Here is a 25,348-nt window from a genome sequence, read left to right on the forward strand (position 1 = left end):
ATATTATTCCCTCTCCCCTTAATTCAAATGGTCATCAGCATATAAATAACTGAGAGATCATAACATATAAAAACTTATTAAGTTCCCATAATCAAGTAAACTTTTATTTCTAAAGCAACCACAAAGAGAAAGAAGTGCCTCTACCAGTTAAGAATAAAAATCAGACATGCCAGGCGCCTGAGTGGTTTAATCAGTTAAGCACCTGCCTTCGGCTCAGGTCATGATCCCAGAGTCCTGGGATCAAGCAGCAGCGGGTTGGGCTCCCTGCTCAGTGGGGAGCCTGCTTCTCTCTCTCTCCCTCTGCCCCTTCCCCTGCTCACATTCTCTCACACTCTGCTCTCTTTCTCAAATAAATAAAATCCTTAAAAAATATATCAGATATGCAAACATTCCTTTTTAGCCTTACAATCACCGAGCTTTTTCCCCTGTTCCCAATACTCCAACATTTATTAGACCTATTACAGCCTGAACACACCACTACTTCTTCCAGTCCTTCCCTCTGCCTACGGTGCTTCCCTCCCTGATGGACATGGACTCCATCTTTTAAACTTGCTCCAAAGATAACTGTCTCTCACTGAAGTTTCTTCTGATTTGCCTCACTGAAATTAGCACTCTTCTTTTGCACCTTCAGAATACCCCGAATACTCATCTATCATGACTATTCACAACATTTTAATGCAGTTATTTCTGGTTTTGTCTACCCAAACCAAAAAAGGAAACCCCTTCAAAGCAGGGGACCACAGGGTGGGTGCCTGAGTCAGTCAGTCTGTTAAGCGCCTGACTTCAGCTCAGGCTCATGATCTTGGGGTCCTGGGATAGAGCCCCATGTCAGGCTCCCTACTCAGAGGGGAGCCTGTTTCTCCCTGTCCTCCCCACTCATGCTCTTGGTCATACCTCTTTGTGTATCTCTCTCATGTAAATATCTTTAAAAAGAAAAAAGCAACAAATTATTTTCTAGAATTCAAATGTCAAGTCACTATTAACACATTGCCTGAGAAAGAATTTCGACCAAGAATTTGGCAAGTAATAATCCCAATTTAACATTTCCAAACAACAAACAAGGTAACACGAAATGTTAGTAAAAAGTAACACTAAATGTTTACATACTAATCTGAATTTAAGATTGTTTCCTTTCCTATTTATTAACAGCTTTGAGATCTAATTCCTATACCATGCAATTCACTAATTTAAAGTGTTAAACTCAGGGGTTTTAGTATATTCGGTCTTGTACACCCGAGTATTATCTAATTTCATTTTCATCACCACAAAGACACTCCAAAACATTAGTTGTTGATTCACATTTACCCCTCACCGCAGCCCTTAACAACTAGTAATATATTTCATTTCTACATTTTTGTCTATTCTGGATATTTTATATAAATCACATAATCCGTGACCTTTTTTGACTGGCTTCTTTCACTAAGCATTAATACTTTCAAGATTTATCTATGTTGTAGCACATGTCAGTATTCCATTCTTTTTTATAACTGAATAATAGTCCATTATATTGATACATATTTTGTTTATCCATTCATCAGTTAATTGACATGTGGGTCGTTCCATATTTTGGCTGTTATGGATAATGCTTTTATAAACATTCACATATAGGTTTTTGTGTGGACACATGTTTTCAGTTATCTTGAGTATAAACCTAAGTGTGGACCAGCTGGATCATATGCTAACTCTAACATTTTGAGGATCTACCAAACTGTTTTACAAAGCATCAAGACCACTTCACATTCCTACTATCAATGTATAAGGATATGGTTCTAATTTCTCCACACCCTCACCAACACTTTAATTATATACTTTTTTTAATTCTAGCCATTCTAGTTTGTGAAGTGGTATTTCATTGTGGTTTTAAATTACATTTCCCCAGTAACTAATAATGTTGAGCATATTTTCATAGGTGTTAACTCCTACCTCCTACTGTGCTGTATTAAGAAATTGGACCTTTAAGGAAATAACTAAGATTAAATGAGGTCATAAAGGTGGGGCACTAATCTAATCTTTATAAGAAGAGGAACAGATGTGGGAAATGTCTTTCTCTGAGCATGTACAGAGAAGAGGTGGAAGGCAACCTACTACAAGCCAGGAAGTAGTCTCAACAGAAACCAACCCTGATGGAACTTTGAACTTGGACTTCCAGCCTCCAGAATGGTAAGAAAATTAATTTCTGTTGTTTAAGCCACTCAATCTGTAGTATTTTGTTACAGCAACTTTAGCAAACTAACACAATGCACTTATTGGTCATCTCCATATTTTCTTTTTTTTTTTTTTTTAATTTTTATTTATTTGTGATAGTCACAGAGAGAGAGAGAGAATGAGGCAGAGACACAGGCAGAGGGAGAAGCAGGCTCCATGCACCGGGAGCCCGACGTGGGATTCGATCCCGGGTCTCCAGGATCGCGCCCTGGGCCAAAGGCAGGCGCCAAACCGCTGCGCCACCCAGGGATCCCAATCTCCATATTTTCTTTGGAAAAATGTCTATTCAAATCCTTTGCCCATTTTTTAAATGAGTTGTTTTTTATTGATAAATTATAAGAGTTCTTTATATATTCTAGATACAATTTCCAAATCGGACATATGATTTGCAAATATTTTTTCCTATTCCATGGTGAAAGTGAAATTTCCTTTTCACTTTCTTGATAGTTTTCTTCAAACACAAAATTTCCAATTTTGATGATATCTAATTTACGCACTTTTTCTTTGATTGATTGTTTTGCTTTGGAGGTCACATGTGAGAAACTATCATCTAATCCAAGGTCACATAGATTTATACTTATGTTTTGTTCTAAAAATTTTATAGTTTTAGTTCTTACATTTTAGGCCTGTGATCCATTTTTTATGTCCTATTTCTATATGGTGTGTAGCAGGGGTCCAATTTCATGCTTTCCATGTTGATAACTAGCTGACTCAACACCGTTTTCTTTTCATTGCAGCTTTATTTATTTATTTGAGGTATAACTGACATATAACATTATATTAGTATAAGGTGTACAACATAATGATCAGATATATATTTGTATGAATTTAAGGTGTACAACATAATGATCAGATATTTGTATGAGTATACCTCATTTTATTGCACTGCATAGATACGATGTTTTTATAAATCAAAGGTTTGTGGCAACCTTGTGGGAGCAAGGCTATTGATGCCATTATTCCAACAGCATTTGTTCAATTCCTATCATATTTTAGTAATTCTCAGTTTTCAAAATTTTTCATTATATTTGTTATGATGATCTGTGACCAGTGATCTCTGTTTTTGTTTGTTCTTTTGTTGTGATCAGTGATCTTCAATATTATTGCAATTGACTCGGGGAACCACAAACCATACCCATATAATACAGAGAAGTTAACCTATAAATGTTTGTGTTTGCCTGCTACAAAAACCAGAAGTTTATCATCTTTCTCTCTCCTCCAGCCTCCCTACTCTCTGAGAACAACAATACTGAAATTAGGCCAATTAATTACCCTACGATGGCCTCTAAGTGTTCACATGCAATGAAGAAAGTCTTATTGCTGAAATGAAGAAAGTTTGAGTAGTTTGGATAGAAGATCAAACCAGCCGCAATATCCCGTTAAGGTAAAGCCTAACCTGAGCAAAACCCTGATTCTCTTTAATTCTGTGAAGGCTGAGAGAGGGAGCTGCAGGAGAAAAGTCTGAAGCTAGCAAAGTGTGGTTCATGAGGTTTAAGGAAAGAAGCCATCTCCATGACATCAAAATGCAAGGTGAAGCTGCAAGTACTGTTACAGAAGTAGCAGCAAGAGGGGCACCTGGATGGCTCAGTGGTTGAGCGTCTACCTTCAGCTCTGGTCGTGATCCTAGGATCCTGGATCGAGTCCTGCATAGGCTCCTCACAGGAGCCTCCCCTGGAGCCTGCTTCTCCCCCTGCCTATATCTCTGCCTCTCTTTTTCTGTGTCTCTCATGAATAAACCTATAAAATCTTTAAAAAGAAAAAAAAAGTTGCAGTAAGTGATCCAGAAGATCTTGGTAAGGTAATTCATGCTAAACAACAGATTTTCAATATAGACAAAACAGCCTTCTATTGGAAGAAGATGCTATCCAGACTTCTCACAGCTAAAGAGAAGTATCAATGCTTCAAAGCTTTTAAGGACACACTGACTTTCTTGTTAGGGGCTTAATGCAGCTGGTGGCGTTAGCTGAAGCCAATGTCATTGACCATTCTGAAAATTAGGGCCCTGAAGAATTATGCTAAATCTACTCTGCCTGTGCTCTATAAAAGGAATAATAAAAAAATAAAAATAAATTTTAAAAAAATTTTAAAAAAGGAATAATAAAGCCTGGATGACTGCATGTTTGTTTACAATATGGCTGACTGAATACTGTAAGCCCACTGATGAAACCTACTACTCAGGGAAAAAAAAAAAATCCCTTAGAAATTTTATTGCACTGACAATGCATATGGCCAACCCCATTGTAATGGAGATGTACAATGAGATGAATGCTGTTTTCATGCCTGCTAATATAATGTCCATCCTGCAAACCATGGATTAAGGAATACTTTTGGCTTTCAAATCTTAGAATTTAAAAAATACATTTTGGGGGACACCTAGGTGGCTCAGTTGGTTAAGTGTCCAACTCTTGATTTCGCCTCAAATCATGATCCCAGGGTTGTAAGACTGAGGCCTACATTGGGCACCCTGCCAACATGGAGTCTATTTAGATTCTCTGTCTCCCTGTGCCCCTGTCCCCTCCCCTCATCCTCTCACCCTCTAAAATAAGTAAATCTTCAAAAATAAAATATAAATAAAAATTAAATGAAAAATAAATAAAAATAAAAGTACATTTTTGTAACGCTGTATCTACCATAGTGATTCCTTCAATGGAATTTGGCAAAGTAAATCAAAAATCTTTGGGAAAGGATTTGCCATTCTAAATGCCATTAAGAACATTCGTGATTCATGCAAAGAGGTCAAAATATCAATTGTAATAACAGGAGTTTGGAGGAAGTGGAGTCAAACCCTCATGGATGATTTTGAGGGGTTCAAGACTTCTCTTGAGGTATGGAAGGGAGTCACTAGAGATGTGGTGGAAATAGCAAGAGAACTAGAATTAGAAGTGGAACCTGAAGATGTGACTGCATTGCTGCAATCTCATGATAAAACTTTCACAAATGAGGAGTTGTTTCTTATGGATGAGCAAAGAAAGTGGCTTCTTAAGAAGGAATTAATTCCTAGTAAAGATGATGTGAAGACTGTTGAAATGACCACAAAGGATTTAGAAATTACATAATTTTGGTTTACAGGGCAAAAGCAGGCTTTGGGAAGACTAATTCCAACTATGAAAGAAGTTCTACTGTGGGTCAAACAGCACTGCATGCCACAGAGTCAATCAGTGCAGCAAACGTCATTGCTGTTGTAAGAAACTGCCAAAGCCACACCAAACTTCAGCAACTACCACCCTGATCAGGCAGCAGCCATAGACGTTAACGTGAGCACCGAAAGGTTACAACTCACAGAAAGCTCAGATCATAATTAGACTTTTTTAGCAATAAAGTATTTAAAGTATAATCGCACATTTAATAGACTACAGTATTGTATAAACATAACTTTTATACACATGGGAAAACCAAAAATTCATTTGACTTGTCTTGTTACAGTGGTCTAGAACGGAATCTACAATATCTGCAAGCTATGCCTGCATATATTGTCAGCATCATTTACTGAAGAGACTTTCCCATTGAATTGAGTTGGACCCTTGTCAAAAAATCAAATAATTTTTTTTAAATATTTTATTTATTGGGATCCCTGGGTGGCACAGCGGTTTGGCGCCTGCCTTTGGCCCGGGGCGCGATCCTGGAGACCTGGGATCAAATCCCACGTTGGGCTCCCTGCATGGAGCCTGCTTCTCCCTCTGCCTGTGTCTCTGCCTCTCTGTCTCTCTCTGTGTAACTAACATGAATAAATAAATAAAATCTTTAAAAAAAAATTTTATTTATTTACACGAGAGACACACAGAGAGAGGCAGAGACATAGGCAGAGGGAGAAGCAGGCTCCCGGCGGGGAACCCAATGCACCACTTAATCCCAGGACCCCGGGATCACGCCCTGAGCCAAAGGCAGACACTCAACCACTAAGCCACCCAGGTGCCCTACGTGTCTATCTTATGTCAATAATATACTGTCTTGGTTACTGTAGCTTTATCATAAATTTTGAAATTAGGAAGCGTGAGTCCTCCAATTTTGTTTTTCTTAAAATTGTTTTGGCTATTCTGGGTCATTTGAATTTCCATATGAAATAGAGAATTGGGATGCCAATTTCTATAAAAATAGGCACTAGGGTTTTGATACGAGCTGCCTTAAATTTGACTAGTTTGAGAAAAACTGCCATGTGTTATAGGCTGAAGTATGTCCTCCAAAAAGATATATTGAAATCCTAATCCCCAATACCTCTGAATGTGACCTTATTTAAAACAGGGTCTTTGCAGATATAATCAAGTTAAGTCATGCTTGATTAGGGTGGGCCATAAATCCAATGAGTGGTATCCTGATAAGTCATGTGAAATCAGCTTTGGTCATTTTCTATGTAAAAGATTTTAGAATTCTCATGAATTCAGCTAACTTCTTTCTATGTCTCTTCAGGGTTCTTTCCTCATGGATAGTTAAGCTACAAATATTGACTTGCCCAAAATAAAATAGTGGGCCTGGGGGATTGTTTATGTGGCTCTTGGTCTCAAATAATTTTATACAACTGAGCCTGACCGATGAGAGACTGATTTAAATGCATTTCAAACTAAAATCTGTACCCAGGAGGAAAAAAAAAAAAAAAAAAAAAAAAGGTCACGTGAAGACACAGGGACATGCAGACTCAAAGAGGAGAAGGTCATGTGGAGACAGAGGCAGAGAAATGAGTGATGCATCTATAAGCCAAGGAACACCAAGGATCACCAATAATTACCAGAAGTTAAGAGAAGCATAGGACAGATTCTCCCTCAGAGCCTCTGCAAGGAATTAATCTCATCAACACCTTGACTTTAGACTTCTAGCCTTCCAAAGTTGTGAAAGAATAAAGTGCTGCTGTTTAAGCCACCCAGTTTGTGGCACTTTGTAATGGCAACTCTAGGAAACTAATACACAAGATCTGAACAATTATCAGGCCTTCTGATCCATAACATGAGATATCTTTCTATTTATTTAGGTTTTCCTTAATTTCTTTCAACAATGTTTTGTAGTTTCCAGTGGACAAGTCTTGCACTATTTTTTTATTTTTTAACTTTTAAATATTTTATTTATTTACTCATGAGAGATAGAGAGAGAGAGAGAGAGAGAGAGAGAGGCAGAGACACAGGCAGGCTGCATGCAGGAAGCCCAATGCGGGACTCGATCCTGGGTCTTCAGGATCACACCCTGGGCAGAAGGTGGCACCAAACCGCTGAGCCACCCAGGCTGCCAACTTTTTTTTTTTTTTTTTAAGTAATCTCTAGGGCAGCCCGGGGGGGGCTCAGCGGTTTGGCGCCGCCTTTGGCTCGGGGCGTGATCCTGGGGACCCAGGATCGAGTCCCGCGTCGGGCTCGCTGCATGGAGCCTGCTTCTCCCTCTGCCTGTGTCTGTCTGTCTGTCTCTCTCTCGTGAATAAATAAAATCTTTTAAAAAAATAAAAATTAAAAAAAAATAATCTCTACAGGGGTGCTGTGTGGCTCAGTCAGTTAAGCATCTACCTTCAGCTCAGGTCATGATCCCAGAGTCACCGATTGAGCCCCACATCAGCATTCCTGTTCAGTGGGTAATCTGCTTCTCCCTCTGCCCCTCCCCCTAATTGTGCACATGTGCACACACTCACTCTCTCTCAACTAAATAAAGAAAATTTTTAAAAATCTCTACATCCAGTGTGGGGCTCGGACCCAAGACCCTGAGATCAAGAGTCACGTGCTCTACCAATTGAGCTAGCCAGGCTCTCCAAGTCTTGCACTTCTTGAGCTAAACCAATTAAGTATTTTATTCTTTGTGATGCTATTATAAATGAAACTGTTTTCTTAATTTCATTTTCAAATTGTTCAGTGCTAGTATACAAAAATACAATTGACTTATCTACATTGATTTTGTATCCTGCAACTTTGGGAACTCATTTTATCAGTTAATAGTTTTTTGTGGATTCCTTAGGTTTTTCTGTGTACAAGATCATGTCATCTGTGAATAAATATAGTCTAACTCCTTTTTTTCTCTTATTTCTTTCTTTTTATTGCCTAATTGTCCCTTTTTCTTGCCTAACCGTCCCTCTAGAACAATACCAAATAAAAGTGGAGAGGGCTGACATTTTTATTTTGTTCCTGTTCCTTTTTTTTTTTTTTTTTGTTCCTGTTCTTAAGGGAAAAGCATTCAATCTCTCACCAATTGGGTATGATGTTAGCTATGGGTTTTCATAGACACCCTTTACCAAGCTGAAGAAGTTCCCTATTACTACTTTAATTAGTGTTTTTATCATGAAAAAGAGTTGGATTTTGTCAATGCTTTTTCTTCATCTCTTGGTATGACCACGTGTATCCTTAAGATTTAAACACAATTAGAGCTAATTCTATAATCTCGTAAGCAACTTAACATTAATTTTCTTCATTCTGACAAGTAATTCTTCCACTGAAGAATCTCCATGAGTTAGTTTCTTTATGTATATGTAAGTAACAAAGCTTTGACAATTACTCAATTTACTGCTTTTGCTTTAAATTACAACTATACTAGTAAACTGAATATATTTTAGGCCTTAAGAGCAAATATATATAAATATATATATATATATAAATTTTTTAAAAGAGCAAATAAATGAAAGGCTCCAAGAAACCTGCAACCTAGAGGTAAAACAAATCATCATTTTCAACAATAACAGGAGACCTAAACAGAAGATAGCATATGCATATATACCATGTAGAGTAGAATATGAGAGGAGGTTCCCCAAACACATAAACTTAGTATTTATAGGATACAGAGGATTAATCCAGACAAAGAGGCAGAAAAAGGTATTCTGCATGGAGGAAGTTGTATGTGCAAAGATATAGTGAGAAAATGCATGCAATTATACGTTGCTAATAAGGACTGGTGCATGCACACATCTGTGGCAACAAAAAGCTATGTTACCAAGAGAGGACTCTGGAAACAGGCCAGAGTTCTAATTTTATTCTTCTCATTCAAGGTAAATTGATACAGTCCATTATGAACAAAGAACATTTTAGCTATATTTGACCTAACACTGATACAATGTATTCTGCCCCAGCAGGGGGAAAAAAGTGCACAGAACATGTATCAAAAATATATAAATTCACATACATACCACACACACACTTAAAACATTTGTTCCCCTCTACTTTACCAACATATTCTGGATTTTTATCTACTCAGAGCTAGCTTTAAGGAATCTTCAATTATAGCATATAATTTGCTTCCTCTAAGGCTCTTTCCTCTATATACTAACTTTATTGGCCATTTAAAAATTTTAAAATATCACCAACCTATTGCCACTGGGATACTGTACTACAATGTCATGATCTTCATCAATGCCACAAACAGTTCCAGTTGTAGTTAAAGTCTCAAACATGCCATCAGTCCATCCTCCATGACCGTGCTGCAAAGACTGTACAATTTCTAGGTCAAGATCTATATTTACCAGGTCACCAATTTGCAATCCACCAGGATTCCTGTTGCCATTTTGTTCACCTGTAATTGCAGAGAGTTGACAAAGGAAAACCACAGCAACATCATGCAACTGCATTATTTTTTAAAGAACAAGCTCTAGATATTTTAATCTAATCTAATCTTAAAATGTTTTGAGACTATACTTTATCAGATTCTAGAGCTAGAGAACTTAAAACTAAGAAAGAAAACAATCAGACTCACAACTTAAAATAATCTGATGATTTGTAACAGCAACTGAACAAGTGTAAAATCTATTAGACTGGGATCCCTGGGTGGCGCAGCAGTTTGGCGCCTGCCTTTGGCCCAGGGCACGATCCTGGAGACCCGGGATCGAATCCCACATCAGGCTCCCAGTGCATGGAGCCTGCTTCTCCCTCTGCCTGTGTCTCTGCCTCTCTCTCTCTCTCTGTGACTATCATAAATAAAAAAAAAAGTCTTTAAAAAAAAAAAAAAACAAAAACAAATCTATTAGACTATGCAACCCTATATCAAAGTACAAAGTTCAAAAAAAAAAAGTACAAAGTTCTAGGTTTAAAAATAGTCATTTTTCTGTATGGATGACTTGTTGGTTATCCCTGCAATAACTACACTACAATTAGACAGTTATTGAGATTCAATAAGTAACAATAGCCATAATAACTAGAGAATCTGAAAGAACCTTGAAATTGTTTTCTTCTCTGAATGACTTAGTACTAGTTTTTACCAAATGGCCCTTGTGATTTTTTTCTTACAGAACATTTTTAAATATTTAAAAGCCCATTCCCTAAAATATTTTCAAAGCTAGTTCTGGGATAAAAGATTCATAATCATAAACTACCACAATGAGGAATCCAAAGTATGTATGTTGATTCTACACTTTTCCTGTGAAGGCAAGACACAAAACAAGGAAGTTTTCTAAAAGCAAGAAAAACGGATGACCTTGTCAAAATATAAGTATTTCTTCTACAATATCCTTTAAAAAAAAAAAAATCAGGATACCCTGCAGGAAAACAGCATTTTTTGGCCAAAAGGGAAATCAAAGTATTTAAAAAGAGAAACACAGAGTTCACATGAAAAGACGAGCATTCAAAAACTAAAGCCTTAATTAGAAGAATGTGGTAAATGTTTACTGTGGCAACAATAAAGAATCTACAATATGAAGATAGTTTTGTTTTCTTATCCTTTTTTTTTTTTCTTATCCTTTTTTTTAATGACAGATGAAAATTATAATTATTATATAACCTTAATCTTCTAACTACTTTTATATTTAGAAGGCAATTTTACAAAAATTCTAAGGAATTTATAAGCATTAAATTGCCAGATTCTATTATTAATATGTAAGAGATACTGATAACTCTAACACAATTTTTCAACATTATTTTATAACTAAAAGACAAAGGACTCAAATGTATTATGACATAAAAGTGGTATATCAATTCACAAGACATGACAACTTTTTCAGGGTCTATATAAATTAAAAAATAAGAACAAATGCTTTAAAAACCAAAATAAAACCGAAAAAGTTATATCTTTAAGTAACTTTTTTTTTAAATCCAATTTAAACATTTTCTGATTTCACAAACTCTGATACACTATTTAGTAATTTTCACTAGTCTCTTGACTCACCTAGCACAGGGCAGTGATCTCTGTAGAAAGAACCTCCTTTGGCATCCTGGACACACTTGAGATCAGACTAAGAAGAAAAGAAACCAGAAAAATCACGCTTGAAAACTTCAAGTATAGCTCAGTACCTAAAATAGGCAAAAATGTTCATTCAGAATACACCCTCAGCAAAAGTTAAGAGTAGCTCTAGGTTAACAATCACACTAAACACTGCTCTTGAAAGTATCCATCAAAAATTAAAATCCTGATCTCCAGATAGGTCATACTTCATTTACTTTGAGCTTACCTTTAAAGTTCAAAATTAAAATGTCTGGATCTTTACCATTAAAATATTTTCAAAAACACATAAGACCTCAACAAATACCTATTATTTAAAATGTTCAAAACACATTCTATTTTAAGGATACTTTTATGAAAAAAGAGCTCAAATCATTTGCTCTTTTCAATCAATTTTATGACATACACAAGGCAAGTATTAACTCATTTAATAAAGAAAATTATCCCAAACTAAACAGCCAGAAAATAGAAAAGGATAGGACCAAATTCAGTCTTCTGATTCCTTAGCCAGTTAAGTTTACATAAACTTTAGTCCTTAGCTCGTAACTTGGTCAATTCAAGTTCCTTCTCACTTAGTTTTTATAATTATTATTTAAGTATTTGAATGGGGAGGCAGTTGTGATATAATCAAAAGTACAGAAAATGTGAAACTAGAAGAGCAATCTTGGGAGTTACTATGAAAATTTAGATTTAAAAGTGCCTAATAGTATAAGGGATCAGTATATACTTACTGTATTAAGGAGCTACTTTACAGACAGACAGACACACACACACACACACACACACACATTTCAACTCTCTGACAGCCTCCTTTGCCACTACAACATCACATTTAGCTCAGTCCTAATCAGAAAGACACAGGTGTCAAATTGTTTTAATGTGATACTTTCACCCAGCAATTTCACTTCCAGGAATTGATTCTAAAGAAATATACCCAGAGATGTGCAAAAATATATGTACAAGGATGCTTACTGAAAGAATGCATGCAACAATTAAAAAAGACCACCTAGATACCATCAACAGAAACCTTATTAAATATATAATGGCATAACTGCACAGAGGAGTACTACTCAGCCATCAAAAAGGATCTACATATATACTACTTGTTAAGTACCTCTACATATATAACTTCTAAGGCTTCATCTGAAGCAAGTTAGAAATTAGAATCCCCCCAAAATCCACAATTTACAAACAGAAGGAGGCATCAAAATACTAATGGAAAACTAAAAAAGAACGCTATATACAAGTAGTAAACCTGGCAAATCAAGTATTTGTTTAGATTCACACTGTGACTTACATGGAATAAATTAAAAGCAAAGGGATAGTGGGATATTTTTCCCCTCCTACCAAGGGGCACAAAACAGTTGGGAAATAATGAAATTTAAAGAATTCTTTGAAGGAGGAATGTATTCAAGATGGAAAAGATATAAAAAGCATTAATATTCTGGCATTAATATTTAGTTATACTCCATAAATTAAATAACCAAGGTCAACATTTCAACAGTGATCCATGAAATGCAGAAATATAGAGCAATCCATTTAATGAACCACCAGAGTGGTTTTTGTTGTTGTTGTTGTTGTTGTTGTTGCAGGCATAACTCATTGATTTATTTTATGAATAAGAAAAAAATCCACTGGCTGGAAAGAATAGTGGAGATTTGTTTTCCAGTATTCTTTGATTTGAACTTCCCCACCCCCCACACCCTGTTATAACTGAGCTCACTTCCCACTGGTAGTCCAAAATGATGACTCTTTCCACCAGGCCTTACCACCGCCTCTCCAGTTCAGAGGAAATAGTGTCGGGCCTGAGGCTCAACAGTCTTTATCCTATTCTGGTTCCAGCTTCAGGTACCCAAACATATGCCTTTGGTCACTGGAGGCTCTTACACAGCACCAGCTGGTGCTCTGGCTTATTCTCCTAAGCACTCAAGTAATTTAAAATGTTATAGGTCAATCATTTTCAATTACCAATACTACTCTTTAAAAATACAGAGGGAAAAATATATCCTTAAAAACAACTTTAACACCTATAATTTATACTTTTATTAGCTACCAGAGTTAGAATATAAATATTCTATAAAAACCTCATTATAATACTATACTCTGTGTCCATGCCAAGGAGCAGCCTCTTTCAGAAAGATTATAAATCTTGATAGATTTTAGTAAATAAGCTCCTAGGGTGGATTTATAAGGGATTAGCTCTACACAATCTATATTAAGTTACCCAAATATTAACTGAGGACAAAATCATATTTACTATTAAATAGTGTAAACAAATGTACTAAAAATGTAGAGTTTATTATACATCCTCACTTTACAGAATTTTTTCCTATTGCAAATTCATGATTCAGATAGCTGTATTCTGACAAAAGAATATGACCAAAGAGAAAAAAAAGAATACAATAAGAGCAACTTTTATTTCCCTTCTTCCATCTATCCAAAATTTTTATCTTTTGTGATTCTTACCATGCCCTCAAAGCCAACTCTGTAAAGGTTCTTAGCACCATTATCCCAGAGAACATACGCTGCACTATGTGGGCTTGATGCACTCCAGTCCTGGATTTCTGTTACCTAAGAGAATTGTCAGAGAAAACAATTTTTTAAAAGGGGAAGGGAGAATTTAGGTCTCTTATATTTAAAATCTTAATTATCATTTCAGCTATTATCCTAACAGGATCATGAAAAATACTTGTCAAACATACGTCATTTCTTTTTTTTTATCTTTATTTTTTTAACAGTTTTCTTTTTTTTCTTTTTAAGATTTTATTTATTCATGAGATACAGAGAGAGAGAGAGAGAGAGAGAGAGAGAGAGAGGCAGAGACACAGGCAGAGGGAGAAGCAGGCTCCATGCAGGGAGCCCGACTTGGGACTCGATCCCAGGTCTCCAGGATCACACCCTGGGCTAAAGGCGGCGCTAAACCGCTGAGCCAGCCAGGCTGCCCACTGCCCACATATGTCATTTCTAACATATAACTGAATTATAACTAAAAACATTTTTCAGAATTATAAGGTAATTTCTAAAATCACTATAGAAATTTTGAGGCTTAGTGATTAGAGTAATAGATTACTGGAAAATAGACAATTCAATACAAAACTTTAAATTTTGATTCTTTTTTTTTTTTAATTTTGATTCTTAAAGGGTTCCTTTTAAGAATAGTATATTATCTCAAACCCATTATTCATCAGAAAATTTAAAATCTTTGACCAGGTATCCAGAATGATTCCAGATAAATCTGCTCTCTTGTCAGCTAAAAACTGAGAGGCACAAGGCTCAAAGCCAGTATTTAAGAAAACTTGAGTTGATGTTGCTCCTCCAAGCACTATATTCTTCAGCTGTCCCACAAGGCAAGCCATCTAAGCTAAAACACCATACCTACAATGGAAATTCAGACACAATCTCTAGGCCCCACATCCAAAAGACTGATTCATAAGCTCTTTTGACATAAAATAAAAACAAACTAACCAACCAACTGGGGTTGCTACTGCTTAAGGGCCAAGATCCAACTGCATAAAAATGCCTGCAGGGCACCCAGGTGGCTCAATTGATTAAATGTCTGCTTTCAGCTCAGGTCATGATCCCAGGGTCCTGGGACGGAGCCCTCATCCTGGAGCCTGTTTCTCCTTCTCCCTCTGCCACTTCCCCCATTTGTCCTCTCTCACTCTCTCTCAAATAAATAAATAAAGTTTTTCAAAACAACAAACAATACACAATGAATGCTAAACTTGGGTATTCTCAAACTAGTCTAGAGCTAAGAATGGGGAGTTACACATGTGCAACTCATTTCTTTTCTCCATCTTGACACTTATAATCAGCCATGCTTTACAGTTACTTAGAATGCCAGGCTGATGTTAAATATAATTTTTAAGGCATGACCTTAAAATATAATTTTAAAGCATAACCTTATTTCAAAAAAGATATATATATCACTCTTCCTTGTTTTTACCCTGTACTAAAAAAATCATTTTGTAAGCTACACTTATGATGCTTTTGTAAAGATAAAAAGGCTTTAAGATTAATCAAAGATTAATTTTTGAGAAATATTTCAAAATGTTGAGTCCATTCTTTTAAATTTTGAAATAAATCATACAAAATATAACATGTAAACTTTAAAGAATAAAAAATAAAATGAATAACAGCCTATGAAAAAGAACACTACCAGTACTTTCTAAGTCCACTGTGTACCTCCCATCAAGCCATCCTTCTGACCTCTCAACAGTTAACTATCACCTTGAATTTACAGTTCATCACTGCATTGCTTTCCTTAATGATTTGCACAACTAACCACTACATAACATTATAAAGCAACAACTTCTAACACTCTAAGTAAAATATGCAATCTTTAGTAAAGTATTCCTTCTGATTCTAAAACTACTTCCCTTGTTTTAAAAATGCAATGCTAGGGGCAGTTAGGTGGCTCAACTGGTTGAGTATCCAACTCTTCCTTTTAGCTCAGGGTGTAATCTTGGGATCATGGGATCAGGTCCAGAGTCAGGCTCCATGCTGGGCGTGGAGCCTGTTTAAGATTCTCTCTCTCTCTCTCCCTCTGTCCTTCCCCCCAGACTTGCACATACTCTAAAATAAATCAATCTTTTAAAAAATGCAATGCTAGATCAAGTAAGTCTGTATTTTTATAAGGGGCACAAAAAAATTTGACTAAAAAACAAAGATTTATATTTCAAATTCGTCTTATGTTTCAAATTATGTGGGATATTAGTAAGCTCATTAATTAAGCTCTGAATCCTAGATGAAATTCCTTCATTTGTTAAAATGATCTGACTTATTATTGAAGGGGAAACAAAGTGGGAGGCTTGAGAAAATTACTACATTAATTTCACAATTTTAATTCTGATTCATAAAGATGTGCAGAATAGCTGCTAAAAACCATCAGGTAAAAGGTTGCTAAGGTACCCTATAAAAGAATTAAACTTAAAAAAAAAAAAAAACTGACAAACCTGCCTCCACTGATAAATCTTAACATCACTATCAGTAAAATAATCTGACTTTACATGCCCTGATGGATGCAATAGAGAGCAGAGCACCACTTAAGAGGTTCTCTCACCAAAACAAATTGAACTCTAATCAAGCCTCTAACAACTAGTTTATAAGAAACACAAGAATTGGAGGAACAAGAAAAGAATACCATAAAGAATCAATTAGACAAATTTAAAGAACCTGATTTCTTCAACAAATAAATGGAATTTAAAAAAAAATACTGACAATTTTTGATGTTGGATTATGGGTGCAGAGGAATTTGCTATACTGTTCTTTCTACTCTGATCTATGTTTGAAATTCTCCATAGTGAAAGTTTCTTAGGGGTGCCTGGGTAGCTTAGCTGAGCATCTGATTCCTGATTTCAGCTCTGGTCATAATCTCTGGATTGTGAAATCAAGCCCTACATCAGGCTCTGTGCTCAGCACAGAGTCTGCCTGAGATTCTCTCTCTCCTTTTGCCCCTCCCCCACTCACACACACACTTTCAAAAAAAATTTTTTTTTAAGTTTTCTGGAAAGAAATACATCTAATGTGCATATATAAAATACAACTGACACATATGTTCAAAAGGATTTTAACACATACTCAATATTCCAAAGCATTTGTAAAATGAAAACAGTCTTCAAATACTAACAAAGTAGTGGTACTTAAGAAGCCCTTTAAGAATACATTACATGCTTCCATGGTGTCCTTGCATCATGTTTGCCAAAAGCTACACTTGACATGTTTATTTTTATGTGTGAATTTTGTTATCGCCATGCAATCACAGGACATGTTGGCATGGGATGGGCCAAAGACCATGAGCGTGCTTCAGTCTCAGCCTGGGCTGGTATCTACCCCTTAATATAGCTCATCATGGCCATTTAGTTGAGTACATATAGCAATGGCAGTGAGGTGAGAATCTTGAACCTCACACACAAGGGAAGAAAAAAAAGATACGAAAAGAAGACACTATACACTACTCATGTAGATTAATCAGGGAGCTGGGATAGAGCAGCCTACACTGAAGGGAAAATGGGGACTCCAAAAAGTTCTTCGTATACACATTCAGGCCAAAATAAGTCAGACAATTAAAAACATTTGATATCAAACGTGCTTAAACAGACTTATCATGATATTAAGTTTCCTTACTCAGTCACATGTATGAGATGGTTTCATTTATTTTTCCTCATTTTGTTCTTAAAATGCAACATGGATTAAATCGTAACAAATCAAAAATGTAATAATGATGACTCAAAGCTTCAAAAATGCCTACCTTTTATCCCACAAGAAGTGCCAAAATAACAGAAACTCAAAGTTCCATCTATAATGTGGCTTCAGACTTCAACTACTGCCTTCAAAAGCTGATGAAACAATAATTTCCAACCTTCTGACCATATAATTGATTGTGGGGAAAAATATAGTTAAAAAAATTTTTAGGGGGCAGCCCGGGTCGCTCAGCGGTTTGGCGCCTGCCTTCGGCCCAGGGCATGATCCTGGAGACCCAGGATCGAGTCCCACATCGGGCTCCCTGCATGGAGCCTGCTTCACCCTCTGCCTGTGCCTCTGCCTCTCTCTCTCTGTGTCTCTCATGAATAAATAAATAAAATCTTAAAAAAAAAAAAAAGTAACGCATCTTAAAAAACATTATAGAACAAAAATATTAAAAATTTACTTCTCATGCACTCATTCAAAAGAAGTTATTAGAAGTATACTCTTTCAAAACAAAGAGCAAGCTAAGTAAGATGATATAATAGGATATAAAAAACAGGAGATCCAGCCAGGAAAGAGGCAAAGGCACCTGCTGGGCACCAAGTATAGAGCATGTTCTGTCCAAATACAGCCACGGGCCGGACATGCTGAAAGGTATCACCAAGATTCCCATTGCCACTATACCATTTTATTGACCCAAGGACTGACCTGACCAAGTTGAGCCTGACCCAAATTCTCAGTTGCATTTGGCTTGTTTGGACTAAGTAATAATGAAGTTCCCACTCTTCCCTGCACCCCTATTCCCTGACACCTAGATCAGTTAAGGTCTCTCATCTCACACCACAGAACGGTCTGCTTTGACCTACTCCTAAAACTTTGACGTGGCCCATGGTAAGCTTAGAAGCAAAACATACATAGTAACTCATCCCCTCTGACTGTATGCCTCTCCAAGGCTCACCATCTGGCCTGTACTTCTGCCCTGCTTAAGGTCCTTTGTGAAGCCCCGTATTTCCTAGGATCTTGCCCACTGACTACCCTAGGACTCTTGTCAACTTCCAGGGAAGCAAGACAGGTTAAACCAGAGACTATTCAGTTTATATTGTCACTTTTTAATCTAAAAGTGACAATTCTACTCTAGCCTTACAATAACTAAATTTGTGCTTGATACTGGGTCTTTTCAAAAATGAAATCCTAGGGCAGCACGGGTGGCTCAGCAGTTTATCACTGCCTTCAGCCCAGGGCCTGATCCTGGAGACTCAGGATCGAGTCCCACGTTGGGCTTCCTGCATGGAGCCTGCTTCTCCCTCTGCCTATGTCTCTGCCCCCCACCTGCCCCCCCGGTGTGTCTCACATGAATAAATAAAATCTTTAAAAAAAAAATGAAATCCTAAATGTTGTGGGACACAACACTGTGTCCTGTCCTACAACAGTAAAGAAAAACCATGGAATAAAGATAGCAGAAATCCGTTATCTTGGGGGACTTACAACTGTGAAAGGGTAAAAAGTAGTCTTTTAGGGATGCCCAGGTGGCTCAGCGGTTAAGTATCTGCCTTTGGCTCAGGGCATGATCCTGGAGTCCCAGGATCAAGTCCCACATCAGGCTCCCTGCATGGAGCCTGCTTCTCCCTCAGCTTGTGTCTCTGCCTCTTTCTCACTCTGTGTCTCTCATGAATAAATAAATAAAATCTTAAAAAAAAAAAATACTCTTTTAAAGGTACTCATTCTATTCTCTAATCTGTATAAGAACAAAACTAGGGATCCCTGGGTGGCGCAGCAGTTTGGCGCCTGCTTTTGGCCCAGGGCGCGATCCTGGAGACCCGGGATTGAATCCCACATCAGGCTCCCGGTGCATGGAGCCTGCTTCTCCCTCTGCCTGTGTCTCTGCCTCTCTCTCTCTCTCTCTGTGACTATCATAAATAAATAAAAAATTAAAAAAAAAAGAACAAAACTGTTCATTTTACCATTATTCTTTAAACTTTCACATATTTTATACATTCTTCTGTATGATATAGAACTGCTATAAATGGTTATGAAAGTTGTTCACTGCATAAGGGTAAGGAGTAGAATAGGGCTGACATCCAGCCCATGCTCCACTTACCAAGACCTATGCACTGGGGCAAGGGTGTTCCTGCCCCACCCACAAATCAGTGCCTTCTCTTGCATTGGGCTTGCCATGCATGTCCCCATAGCATTCCATCCATCTAGAGGTGACACTTTTTCCAAATTCACACTGCTCTACTTTTCAGAGCAGTGCTCAAATTTTGATATGCATATAAATGACCCAGGCAATCTTTCTGTAGATGAAAATCTAGAAGGTCTAGAAGAAAGAGGACCTACTACCTATTACATTTCTAACAAGCTGTCAGGAACACCTTAAGCTGCTGGTCCACAGCCCCTACTAGTCACAAAATTTAGATGTATATTTTTTCCCTATCAAATCGAATTAAAATGTAGGTTTCAAGAGAGTAGTGTCTCTTTTGTCCAGTGCCATATCCCTGATGTTTGGAAGAGAATCTTGCACATCCTAAGTGTTCAATAAATATTTACCAAATTAAACAAAAAGCAAAGTCTGCTTCCTTACTAAAAATCTAAGTACTTAAAATATAATGGCTAAAACAAATCTGTATGACTTCCAAACATTAAAATTAGACCTTATTATTTAAAATGAAATGAACAGAGATCCCTGGGTGGCGCAGTGGTTTAGCGCCTGCCTTTGGCCTAGGGCGCGATCCTGGAGACCCGGGATAGAATCCCACATCAGGCTCCCGGTGCATGGGGCCTGCTTCTCCCTCTGCCTGTGTCTCTGCCTCTCTCTCTCTGTGACTATCATAAATAAATAAATAAAAATTTTTAAAAAAAATGAAATGAACATAATACTCAACAATTTATAAAACATTAGAAAAAAAGATGTATTTGAAAAAAACATCTAAAAATTTTATATTCAAAAGCATTTATACTAAGTTACCCCAATATCTCTGGCTATCCCACCCCAATTAAACAAGCTACACAAAATTCCCTTTTTTTTTCCTTAAGATTTTATTTACTTATTCATGAGAGACACAGAGAGAGAGGCAGAGACATAGGCAGAGGGAGAAGCAGGCTCCTCACAGGGAGTTCAATGTGGGACTTGATCCCCAGACCCGGGATCATGCCCTGAGCTAAAGGCAGACGCTCAACCACTGAGCCACTCAGGTGCCTCCAAAATTCCCTTCAGAATAACTGCTATAATTGACTCCTGGCCAATTACCTGAGAAGGGTAACAGAGTTAAATAGACTAGATAACAAAAGTAGCTATTACACACCCCTAGAAACAGACTTTCAAGGGAATGAAATACAAAACAAGTAAACTCAAATGAAATCTTAGTAACAAAAAAGTCAAACGGATGACATACTGTATAAGGAGGACTGGCCCAAAGAGGATACTCAGAAATACATTCTGAGCAGCAAAATGGCGATATGAAACCTCAAAGTAAAAGGTAAAATCTACTCAATAACTTTCCGGATGAATGTCAATATTTACAATGTGGCAGAAACAATCTTTTTTCTTCCAGAAAAAAAAGAAATGAAGATTTTAAAAACTGTTACTGGCATAAGAAAAAATGGGCCAAGAAATTCAATGATACTAATAAAAATCTCCTGAACATAAAATATTCTACAATAACATGAATTAATAAAAAAAAAATTTCACCTTTCCCCTACGTCCATTTCCTCCATCCTGATCTTCCCACTGCCAGTCCACTCCTCGTACCACTCTGGCACCTGCAAAGATCCCTCTGGCTGTAATCTTCTTAGATTTTCTACGAGACTCTAAAAGAACCCTAAAAATAAAAGTATTTATTTTAAAATTATACAAAAATAGGTTACATTTATATTTGGGGGGGGGGGGTGGTAATAATGATCCCAAACAGGCTCCACACTCAACACAGAGCCCAGTGCCAGGCTGGATCTCACGACCCTGAGATCATGACTTGAGCTGAAATCACAAGTTGGATGCCTGACTCACCCAGGTGCCCTGCCTGTAATTTTTTAAGATTTTTACATTTATTTAAAAAAAAAAAAAAAGATTTTTACATTTATTTTAGAGAGACAGCCAGCAAGCCGGGGGGGGGGGGGGGGGGGGCACAGAGGGACAGGGAAAGGAAGAGAATCTCAAGCAGACTCCTCACTGAGTTAAGAGTCTGATGTGGGGCTCAATACCACAACTCTGAGATCATGACCTGAGCTAAAACCAAGTCAGATGTTCAACCAAGTCACCCAGGCACCCCAATTTATTTTTAAAAATAAAATTATAAAAATATAAAAATGATTGTTTTAAAAACACAAAAGATTTTTCTTTGTTCTAGTTAATACCTTAACAGCATGATACATAAATACCTTTACGTTCCACAGGTGATGATGATGATGACAGTAGTAATTAGAATAGTATCTAATATTTACTGAGCTTTTACTATGAGTAAAAGCTTACAAAAGTGTAAAAGTCTGTTATATTCCTTAAGAGAAGCAATTGTTATTTTATCCATTTATCCATTTTACAAATGAGGAAACAAGAGTCTCAAAGAGGTAAGTGATTTACCCAAGGTCACAAGAGCTAAATAATAATGAAATGGAATGAAATCAACATATGAATCCAGTCTAACCTCTTCAGAGTATTACTATATCCTTCACCACTTTAGAAGTGGCAAACTCCTATCCTTACAGGGAAGTAGCATATATTAAGGCCCAAAAGATAACACCACAGTAATGACAAATGGCAAGTGACACTTGATCCGAGGCACAGGAAGACAAAAGGGAGTGGCAGGGACTTTGGGGGAACTCAAGACTATGATTTGTCTAATGGGTACAGATGCTCCTGTCATCCAACTGTTACCATGAACAAATCCCCAATGGGGCCAGTCTTTGGTGTGTGTATGTGCAAGTGCACATGTGTTCAAAATTTTAGAGCACAGTATAGCCAAGTAAAATACATCAGTGGCCTGGATTTGATCCAACACTAACTTGTCTCCAAAGTAGTGACTTACAAAAGGACTATGGGCCTTGAAAGAATTCTATACTCAATAATCTGGACCAGCAAGGTTCTCCAAGGCCATCTTTCCCTTATTCTTCTATATCCTTCTCATTCATAAAATCAAAAAGGTTTGGGGTTTTTCCTTTTGTTTTGCTAATTTTATCTCGTTATTCTATTCAGTTTTAAAATATCTTTATTATGCTCTAACTTTAAAAATTATAAGCAAAAGACAATAAACAACGTGTTCAAAACTATTCAGTTAATAAAGAGCAGGACCAGAATTTGAACTGGGATCATCTGATACCCAAACCCATTTTTCTACTACTCCTGCTGCCACCCTAGGACTGGTTAGTTTCTTGCTCCTATACATTATTCTTATCTATCTACATGAAAAGATTCAATCACTTGAAATTCTGTACTAATTCACTATCAATATTAACCTCTCTTTGCTAAGACACTTAGTATTAAGTGTCTTATTTTTTTTAACCTTTTTTTTTTTTTTTTTTTTTTTTAATTTGTGATAGTCACACAAAGAGAGAGAGAGAGGCAGAGACACAGGCAGAGGGAGAAGCAGGCTCCATGCACCGGGAGCCCGATGTGGGATTCGATCCCGGGTCTCCAGGATCGCGCCCTGGGCCAAAGGCAGGCGCTAAACCGCTGCGCCACTCAGGGATCCCTGTTAAGTGTCTTAATACTAATAATCTCTATATATAGTCCAAAATATCACATGATAATCACTGCTGGTCAAGTAATCCCTTAGCTTATAAACTCCTTAAAAAGAAAAAAAGAAAAAGGGAAGGTGTCTGGAAGCGTTGCCTTTGGCTCCAGTCATGATCCCAGGGTCCTGGAATCAAGCCTAACATCAGGCTCACTGCTCAGCAGGGAGTCTGCTTCTCCTCTCCCTCTGCTTGTGCTTTCTCTATCAAATATATAAATAAAATCTGTAAAAGAAAAAAAAACACACACTATTTTAGGGGTACCTGGGTGGCTCAGTCAGTTGACCATCTGACTCTTGATTTCAGCTCAGGTCATGATCTCAGGGTCATGAGACTGAACCCTGCTTCCTGCTCTGTGTATAGTGGGGAGTCTGCTGGGATTCTCTCTCTCTCCCTCTGCCCCTCCCTCTGCTCTCTCTAAATAAATAGATCTTTTTCAAAAAGAAATATTGTGTTTTAGTCATCTTCAAATGTACACAAGCATAAGAGGGGCTACATAGTCTTAATAATCGCCTATTGATTCAATCAATGGGCCCTTAGTGTTCATCTGGTAGTGATTAACAGAATAGAATGCACAGTAAGAAGAAAATAATCAGCCTCTCTTGGGCTGCCCTTGCATTTCCAAATACTGAGGAATGCCAAGTCTCCCTGCTAGACAAAGAAGAGCTCAAATTATCCTGAAAATACATACAGCTCCAACTTCACAGAACTCTTTTCTCACTCTATGGCAGGCCTGGTCCATATCTAGCCTCTTATTTCCTACATCCTGATATTAAGCTAGCTGTCAAGCCACTTCCAAATCCTATTTTTAAGGTGGAATAGTATAAAAAATTGAATATACACAAGGAATTATAACTAAAGAAAAAACTGTTTACCCTACCTCTCACTTCCTGGTGTAGTAATTCTATAAAAGCGATGTCTTAAGTGATGTTTATCTCCATGGTAACAAACAGTGCACAAATCATAATTTGTACATTCTGCACATTTCCATCGAATGCCAATGATTGGTTGCTGGCGGCAGGTATCACACATGGTTCCATCATGCTTGATACCTATTAAAACAAAGATACATGCTTGCATTAATTACAAATATTATTTACTTGAATACTATTCCCTGGGGGAAAGATAAGAACAGAGCATCTTGCAAAGTAATTCAAAAGGGTAGGAAATAATATTTCAAATGTACCATACATAGTTTCAAGACAACATATTTCAAGTGTTTACATCAGTATAAATTATAGACTAAACATTTTCTATCACTTCTTTATTCACTAGTTAAGAGTACTTCTTGATAGCACTGTCTTTGCTGTCATCCACAAACAAACTTATATTCAATCTAGTGACAGAAAGAAGAATCATTTACCACTAAGTAGATATGGTAAAACCACATCAAAAACCCAGAATCTCTTAAAGAATTTCAACCTACTCTCCAGGTAAACAATTATGCCAAAAGAAAAAGCAAGTTTATCATCATGATATCACAGAAACAAACTATCAATTTAAGCATCTATCCCTGGATATTGCCAAACTCTCCATCCCAAAAAAACAAACTTTAGGAAAAGATTACCAAATAAGTTTTCAGTGTACAAAGAAAACAGTATACTATAGTCGAAATTGCTCGTTTGTTTTCCTACAGAAGTAATAAAGTCTAGAAAAAGGAAATAAACATTTGGCAATATGACTTCCACTAAAAATGATACATGAATGACAAAGACAAAGACTATAAAAGGTACCACTATTAAAGTAATGCAAATAACATTTTAGGGTAACAAATTTGGGGATAAGGCTTCTTTACTATCTGTTATAGTTAGAAATTAAAACTAGAAGTTTTTTGGGATGCCTGGGTGGCTCAGTAGTTGAGAGTCTGCCTTTGGCTCAGGGCGTGATCCTGCGGTCCTGGGATCAAGTCCCTCATCAGGCTCCCTGCATGGAGCCTGCTTCTCCCTCTGCCTACCTCTGTATCTCTCTGTGCCTCTCATGAATAAATAGATAGAATCTAAAATAAATAAATAAATAAATAGATAAATAAATAAATAAATAAATAAATAAATAAATAAATAAGTAAGTAAGTAAGTAAGTAAGTAAGTAAGTAAGTAACTGGAAGTTTTAAACAATGTGGGGCCTGTGAACATTA

The 25,348-nt window shown here is 36.9% G+C and overlaps 1 protein-coding gene across 1 annotated transcript in view; it reads right to left on the bottom strand.

Annotated features, from left to right (window-relative positions):
* Nucleotides 1-25,348, bottom strand: part of MIB1 (MIB E3 ubiquitin protein ligase 1) — a 136,886-nt gene that overhangs the window by 91,371 nt on the left and 20,167 nt on the right. Inside the window, exons 2-6 of the mRNA XM_038543674.1 lie at nt 24,095-24,266; nt 21,182-21,311; nt 13,774-13,878; nt 11,254-11,320; nt 9,465-9,669 (exon numbers count right to left, since the gene is read on the bottom strand). Of these exons, the coding sequence (XP_038399602.1) occupies nt 9,465-9,669; nt 11,254-11,320; nt 13,774-13,878; nt 21,182-21,311; nt 24,095-24,266 (679 nt within the window). The remainder of the gene's footprint in view (nt 1-9,464; nt 9,670-11,253; nt 11,321-13,773; nt 13,879-21,181; nt 21,312-24,094; nt 24,267-25,348) is intronic.

Source organism: Canis lupus, chromosome 7 (genome assembly GCF_011100685.1).
Source record: "Canis lupus familiaris isolate Mischka breed German Shepherd chromosome 7, alternate assembly UU_Cfam_GSD_1.0, whole genome shotgun sequence".
Lineage (NCBI taxonomy): Eukaryota > Metazoa > Chordata > Mammalia > Carnivora > Canidae > Canis > Canis lupus.